At 50.0% G+C, this 8096-nt stretch overlaps 1 protein-coding gene across 1 annotated transcript; it reads right to left on the reverse strand.

The window, feature by feature from the left end:
• Positions 1-2169: 2169 nt before the first annotated feature.
• Psmb5 (proteasome 20S subunit beta 5) lies at positions 2170-8096 on the reverse strand. Its single transcript, XM_051143075.1, has 3 exons — positions 7875-8096; positions 6379-6685; positions 2170-2466 (listed from the first exon to the last, which is right to left on the reverse strand). Exons 1-3 carry the CDS (start codon positions 8070-8072, stop codon positions 2180-2182), a joined length of 792 nt encoding a protein of 263 aa, XP_050999032.1. The 5' UTR covers positions 8073-8096; the 3' UTR covers positions 2170-2179.

An 8096-nucleotide genomic window follows, 5' to 3' on the forward strand; every position in this document is an offset into this window, starting at 1 on the left:
GCACCCTCAAGGCCAGAGGCTCTGGATCCACTGGAATGGAGGAAGCTGTAAGCTGCCTGTGTGGGTGCTGGGAACTGACCGGGGGTCAGTGCTCCTACCTCCTATCTCTAGCCTCATAGACACTAGCAACCTTCCCTGACCTTTACCCTAACTTCCTTCCAGAAAACCTACCACACAGTGACCTCCTTTGAGCGGGTTTTATACCACAATCCCGGGTGGAGGAGCACAAGTCTCAGGTTTTACATTTTCTCTCCTCCAGGGCTCTGACAGTGCAGAGGTGTTTAGCACAATGGTGAGGTGTCAGCACCCCTCAATGCTGGTTCAGCCTCTTATCTGGTTTCTTTAGGCATAGAGATTCCCCTTTGGAGTCTGTCTATCTTCTGAAACAGGGTTTCTCTGTGTAGCCTTGGCTGTCCTGGACTCACTCTGTAGATCAGACTGGCCTGGAACTCTTAAGAGATCCACCTGCTTCTGCCTCCTGAGTGCTGGGATTAAAGGCATGTGCCACCACTGCCCAGCCAGGTTTATTTTTATTTTTATTTATTTATTTTTTGGTTTTTCGAGACAGGGTTTCTCTGTGTAGCCTTGGCCATCCTGGACTCACTTTGTAGACCAGGCTGGCCTCGAACTCACAGCGATCCACCTGCCTCTGCCTCCCGAGTGCTGGGATTAAAGGCGTGCGCCACCACGCCCGGCCAGGTTTATTTTTAAACATTCAAATTTTATTTTTTTATTTTAAGATCGGGCCTTAGGCCTGGAGAGATGGCTCAGCCACTTAACGGCATTAAAAAGAACAACAGACTGGGTCTCATGTTGCTGAGGATAGCTGGGATTCGAACTCAGAGCTTTGTGAATGCTAGACATATACTCACCACCTGAGCTATATACCAGCCAAAATATTCTACTTTCTAGAATATACAGCCTGTCTGGGTCCAGGCTAATGTTTCCCTGGCTCCAGAGGCTTTACAGCAAAATGAGTCTCCTGAGGCAGAAGAATCATTTGTTTTCCAAACTCTGTTCTCCACTCTGACTAATCCACCATTTCCTCCGCACTTGTCAAATGCAATTACCAACCCTCGATCAGTTCCCACGGACAGCCTCATCAATCAGGGCACAGCTGCAGCCGCTGAGGAGCGAATGGTACAGGGAAGCGGGACATGCCTGACCTCTAAATCAAAACGATGAAATGCTCTAGCTTCTGTCCTCTCTGTTAGCCCTGGCTGTCCTGGACTCACCTTGTAGACCAGGCTAGCCTGGAACTCGGTGATCCACCTGGCTCTGCCTCCCAAGTGCTGGGATTGAAGGTGTGAGCCACCACGCCTACCTACTCCTAGCCTCCTCTATTGTTAAAGTTTCCTCCTGCCAACCCCACCAGAGTTTGCAGACCACCTCAGAGCTGAGTGTGTGAAGTCAAGTTCCTGTGTGCTCAGCAGGGATTTTTCCACCTGTTCGGACCACCAAGGCTTTCATTTCTTATATGTCCATTTTTCTCAGGACTCAACGCCTTCCCTTCCAAACTCATTGCAGTTTAGATTTGGCCCAGTGTGGTTGCCCACACCTTACATCCCAGCACTCAGGAGGCAGAGGCAGATGGATGGATCTCTGTGATTTGGGACGTCAGCTTGGTCTACAAAGAGTCTAGGACAGCCAAGGCTACAGACAAAGACCCCGTCTCAAAAGAAGGAAAAAAAAATTCCCAGCCTACCCCATTTGTCTCTCTATATTGCACAGTCTCCTCCAACCCTCTGAAGACGCGCTAGGAATGTCCCTAAGCATCTTTCTGCCTCATCAACTTTTCATCTTCTCACACTGGAGCAGGACGTCCCGCCCCCCTGCTGCTTGGCTATTAGCCTCATGAGTGGAGATATTAATGTATTCACCAAACGATGTCTTCACACCACTGTTTCCTGTAATTAAGGTGCCCTCTCTCCCACTGTCCTGCCTTATTTGACTGTAAAGTGCTTGAAGGAGGGACAGTGTGGACGACAGAGGCTGAGAAATGGTGTAACACCAACAGCTAATGCACCAAGGAGCTCACCAACCAGCAACACACACACACACACACACACACACACACACACACACACACACACACGTTTGAGAGCTGCAATTACTGGGACGGGACACTTTCCTTTATTATAACCAGTGAGAGCCACCCAAGCGCTGGCGGCCACGCCCTTCAGAGGCCAGGTGCACTGTACTTGTCGTGTAGATCAGCTACATTGTCACTGGAGACGCGGATCCAGCCATCCTCCCGCACGTGGTAGAGGTTGACTGCACCTCCGGAGTAGGCGTCTCTGTAGGTGGCTTGGTAAATGGCTCGGCGCGCCAGATCGTAGGCCTCCTCCACTTCTAGGTCATAGGAGTAGCCTCGATCCATGACGCCGTAAGCATACACGGAGCCAGACCCCACAGAGAAGGCGGTCCCAGAGATGCGGTTCCCCTCGCTGTCTACATAGTAGAGGCCTGGAGATGAGGGGAGCAGGGAAAACAAGAAAAAGGCCATCATTTCTTTGCTATTTTATTCATCTTCCAAGGTGGTTTCTCAACTTCCTCAAGAGATATAGCTTTGCAGCAGAATATATGCCTAGCATGCTCCAGGAGGGCCTTAGTTTGATTCCTACCTTACCACCACACACACACACACACACACACACACACACACACCCCCACACACCCCCACACACACACACACACACACCCCACCACACACACACACACACACACACACACACACACACACACGCACACACCACCACACACACACACCACACCCCCACACACACCACCACCATACACACACACACCACACACGCACACCACCATACACGCACACCACACACACACCCCCCACCCCCACACCACACCCCCCCCCCACACACACCCCCACACACACACCACACACCCCCACACACACACCCCCACACACACACCACACCCCCCCACAAACACCCCACCACCACCTTCAGCACCACCACATACACACACACCCACACACATACACACCCACACAGACACCACCACACACACCCCCACACCCCCACACACACACCACCCCCCCACACACACCCCCCCACATACACACACCCCCACACAGACACCCCACACACACACCACCCCCCCCACAAACACCCCCCCACCACACATATACCACACCCCCCCACATACAGACCCCCCCCATCATAAGGTCTCAGCACACTCAGGAGGTTGGGACAGGAGGATCAGGAGTTAAAGGCTAGCCTTAACTATGTATTGAATTTGAGGCTAGCCTGAGCTACATAAAACCCTGTCTCAAAACAAAACAAAACTGGTGGAGTGCCCGGTGGTGGTAGCACACATCTTTGATTCCAGCACTCAGGCAGAGGCAGGTGAATCTCTGTGAGTTCCAGGGCAGCCTGGTCTACAAAGCGAGTCTAGGACAGCCAGGGCTACACAGAGAGACCCTGTCTCAAAAATAAAACAAACCAAGCAACCAACAAAACAAAATCAAAACCAAACCAAAAAGGAAACCCTGTCTCAAAAACCAAACCAACCAACAACAATAACAACAAAAAACTGGTGTAGTGAGAATTTTGTTTTTGTTTTTGTTTTTAAATACAGAAATAGGGACTGGAGAGATGGCTCAGCAGTTAAGGGCACTGTCTGCTCTTCCAGAGGCCCCAAGTTCAATTCCCAGCACCCACAAGGTGGCTGACAACCATCTATAATGGAATCTGATGCCCTCTTCTGGCACAGTGTATATGGCGATGGGGAACTCACACGCTAAATAAACAAATAAATAAATAACACAGAAATACGGCAAGAATATGTTTTTGTTTTTATCCCAGGTGTGGGGATGTGGGGCAGCTCTGGACTGTCTGCAGCAGCGGACTCTGATTTGCCTTGTGCTCTAGCAGAGGCATGGTTTTGCCAGCTGCACACAGTTTCTGCTATTGTGTGACTTTTGGAATTCTGGGAACTTTCCGGAGGGTGTACAGATGCCAGAGCCCTGAGGGAGGTTGACTGCGGTTTTATTAGCAGTTGTACTCGAAACAAGAAGAAACAAACTTAGATGCAGGATCTCTCTCTCTTTCTCTCCTATCTAATGATAAGGGGTCAAATGGGGGTGATGGATATTAGGGGGGCTGGGGGGGGAGAACCCACAAAGTAGCAAAGACCAGCTATAAGCAAAGAAGAAAGGAATTAGATTCACAGATCTTCCCTCCCCTCTGTCCTCCTTTCCTTCTTATCTAGTGATATGGTGGGCGGGGGTGGGGGTGGGCAAGGGTGGGGGTGAGGGTGGGCAGGGGTGGGGGTGTGGGGGAATAAAGGGTGGGGGAAAAAAAGAACCCACAAATAGCAAAGATCAGCTTCTAACTGAGGTAGAAACATTGTTCAACAGTTAAGAGTCTTTGTCGCTCTTGTCTAGGACTGGTGTTCAGTTCCCAGTATCCACTGGGTGGCTCACAACTGTCTGTAATTCCAGTTTCTGGGAATTTTCTTTTTTCTTTTTGGTTTTTTGAGACAGGGTTTCTCTGTGTAGCCCTGGCTGTCCTGGACTCGCTTTGTAGACCAGGCTGGCCTCGAACTCACAGCGCTCCTCCTGCTTCTGCCTCCTGGGACCACCCGGCCAGTTTCTAGGAATTTAATGCCCTGTTCTGACCAACTTCAGCACTGGGCATACCAGTGGTATACGTACACACAGGCAAATACTGATATACACACATGGAAACTCACAAAGAAACAAAATAGTTCTTTTTTGTTTTTTACAAAACTGGAGAATGATGCAATCAAATTTACCACTGAGATTTCCAGATTCCACACCACCACACCACCTCCCTCACACTGTACAAACCATCCTGCCTGTCCTCTTGGCAAGTCCAAAAGGCAGGTATAAGTATGCTGGACATTTCAAGCATAGGACTTCAGGTCTGGTGAGAGAGACCGCTTAAAATAAAGCCTCAAGGTGGCAAGAGATGGCTCCTTTTAGGCCAGAAAGTAAATGAACCAGAAATGCCAACTAAATAGCGAGTGTTACCATCCAATACTGTGGCTAGTGACCACATGTAACTGCCTCCAACACTTGAAATGGTACTAAGAAATAGCTTGGGTACTTTTCACTTGGCTTATTTTTGTTATTTAAACAAAGGCCAGTGAGGTAACTGAGCACTATAACCACTGATTACCACCAGGGCTGAGTCTGATCCACAGACCCAGAGACCAATTCCTGCAAATCACCCTCTGAATTCTACATGTATGCTCTGGGATGTGTGGTTCACACTCAGACACACAGACACACACGCTAAATAAATACTGTAACTTAAACTTTTAAAAAATGGGGCTGGAGAAATGGCTCCACAGCTAAGAGGGGCAGGAGCATCGGTTGCTCTTGCAGAGGACCTGGGTTTGGTTCCCAGGGCCCACACGGTGGCTCCCGACTGTAACACGGTTCTCGAGGCTCCAATACCATCTTCTGGCCTCTTCAGGCACCAGGCATGTGCTGTGGTGCAGATATATATGCAGACAAAACACTCGCGCACATAAAACAACAAATTTAAAAGTGTAAAATTATATGTGTAGCTCACTTTTGTCTTGTTAGAAAATGCCAGCTCAGCTGGGCGCGGTGGCCCACGTCTTTAATCCCAGTACTTGGGAGGCAGAGGCAGGCGCATGGTTTTGAGTTTGAGGCTAGCCTGGTCTACAAAGCGAGTCTAGGACAGCCAAGGCTAACACAGAGAAGAAACCTTGTCTCGAAAAACCAACCAAAACAAACAAACAAAAGAAACCAAAACAACCCAAAAAAAAAAAAAAAAAAAAAGAAAGAAAAAAAAAAAGAAAAGAAAATGCCAGCTCGGCTGGGTAGTGGTGGCATGCGCTTTTAATCCCAGCATTTGGGAGGCAGAAGCAGGCGGATCTCTGTGAGTTTGAGGCCAGCCTGGCCTACAGAGCGAGTTCCAGGGCAGCCAGAGCTGTTACACAGAGGAACCCTGTATCAAAAAAAAAAAAAAAAAAAAAAAAGCCGTCTTGTTTATCTATCAATTTACTTCTCAAATACAGACGTCTCCTGGTCCTTATTATTGTATGCAAAAGACAGAAAAATGGGCCAGACACTGTACTAACTGCTTTATATTGAATGTACTTAACCACTTGACAAACTGACAGATGAAACAGGCTAAGAACAAAGGTAACCAAAGGCCAACTGACTAAGACAGTCAATGACACAGCAAGTTAACCCCATGCCTTTCCCTCTACAATGCGGTCCTCAGGCAGGAGGGGCTAAGATCATAACTAAAGCATCCACCCTCAGCACCCGTTAAAAGCCTTGGATTCATCTCTTCATCTAACCTCTTCCACTGTCTCCCGCAACCCCGAGGAGCACGTGACGGCTACGCAACTCACCAGGGCCTCTCTTATCCCAGCCACAGATCATGGTGCCCATGGACAGCCCCATGCCTTTGTACTGATACACCATGTTAGCGAGCAGTTTGGAGGCCGCTGCGACGGAGATGCGTTCCTTATTCCGAAGCTCGTAGATCCGGCACTGCCGAGCCAACAGCCGCTCCCAGAAGCTGCAATCCGCTGCGCCCCCAGCCATGGTGCCCAAAAGGTAAGGGTTGATCTCTATTACTTTCTTCACTGTCTGGGAGGCGATATAAGCGCCTGCTGTGGCCCGGGAATCCGCAGCAACAATGACTCCATGGCGAAACTGAATGAGGTCAGAGAAAACACAACACAGGCCACATAAGACCACAACCATTTCCAGTACTTCTTTTTGTATTAATGCAAACCCAGGAATAATTTTCTGTATTTTGTACTCGACTTCATATACTAAATGTCACAAACCCTGGTTTGTGAATAGCCACATTACTAACTCTACGTACAAAGAAACACGTTTAATGAGATAAAGACACCCTTAGGGGGACTGGAGAGACACAGCTAAGCGGGTAAGAGCACGGGCTGTTCTTCAGAGGTCTAGTTCGGTTCCCAGTACCCACACACACCTTTGTGATGGCTCACAAAGGCCTGTAACTTCTAAGGAATCCGATGCCCTGTCTGGCCTCTGCGAGGGCTACACACGTGGGGAATATACATTCGTAAAGGCAAAACATACAAATAATAAGAAATCTGAAAAGGGGGTATGGTGGCACGCAACTTTAATCCCAACACTAGGGAGGCAGAGGCAGGCGGGTCTCTGTTGTTAGTTCGAGACCAGCCTGGTCTACAAGGCGAGTCCAGGCCAGCCAGGTCTACACAGAGAAACCCTGTCCCCTTCCCCCAAAAAATAAATAAATAAAAAGAAAGAAATGAAGAAAGAAAAAGTAAACAAATAATTTCTCGCCTAAGATCCACAGCTAGTTACTGTAGAGCTGGAAAGGCACTCTAATTGTTTGGCACCCACTACAGGAGTCCCTGGACTTGACCAAGCTCCGGGGAGGGGACGCCCCGTTAGTAAAACCTCTGGTGGAAGCCGGGCGGTGGTGGCGCACGCCTTTAATCCCAGCACTCGGGAGGCAGAGGAGGGCGGATCGCTGTGAGTTCGAGGCCAGCCTGGCCTACAAAGTGAGTCCAGGACAGCCAAGGCTACACAGAGAGACCCTGCCTCGAAAAAAAAAAAAAAAAAAAAAAGCTCTGGTGAAGCGAGCGCGACAGTCGCTTTCTTTCCATCCGCCACCGCCCGCTGTTACCCGCCCTCCCCTTTCCCAGGTAGGGCTCTCGGGAGGGCGCAGACTGGGCTCGCCTAGGAGCCAACCCCGGCTGTCTTCCCCCGGCCCCACCTCCCCATCCTCGGGATTCCGAGGCAGTGAAAAACCGCGAAGGGTCGGGATGAGAGGACCGAACCTCCGCCCGACTCCACTCCGGCTGGGATGCCGGCGAGGCGCGGGCTGGCTGAGCACCTTGAAGGCCAGGGTTGTGGTTCCATGAAGCATTTCGATCCGCGGCTCCTCTGGGACACCCCAGCTGGGCGCGGCCAGGCTCAGCCCATCACCAGGACTCCCCGGACCCAAATCCAGCAGATCCGCACGACCTCCAAGTCCAAAAAACCCGTGCTGATTCACGGGCATCGGCCGCTGCAACACGCTGGCCAGCGCCATGTTTAGTAAGGGCAACAGGAACTA

The sequence above is a fragment of the Acomys russatus genome, chromosome 3 (genome assembly GCF_903995435.1).
Source record: "Acomys russatus chromosome 3, mAcoRus1.1, whole genome shotgun sequence".
Lineage (NCBI taxonomy): Eukaryota > Metazoa > Chordata > Mammalia > Rodentia > Muridae > Acomys > Acomys russatus.

Bases quoted from the DNA above. Each gene is read 5' to 3' on its own strand.
- Psmb5 (XM_051143075.1), bottom strand. From the start codon at position 8,072: ATGGCGCTGGCCAGCGTGTTGCAGCGGCCGATGCCCGTGAATCAGCAC. The intron at 6,686-7,874 runs GTGCTCAGCCAG...GACCTCATTCAG, and splicing joins CCACAACCCTGGCCTTCAAG to TTTCGCCATGGAGTCATTGT. The intron at 2,467-6,378 runs GTGAGTTGCGTA...CCTCATCTCCAG, and splicing joins CTGGGATAAGAGAGGCCCTG to GCCTCTACTATGTAGACAGC.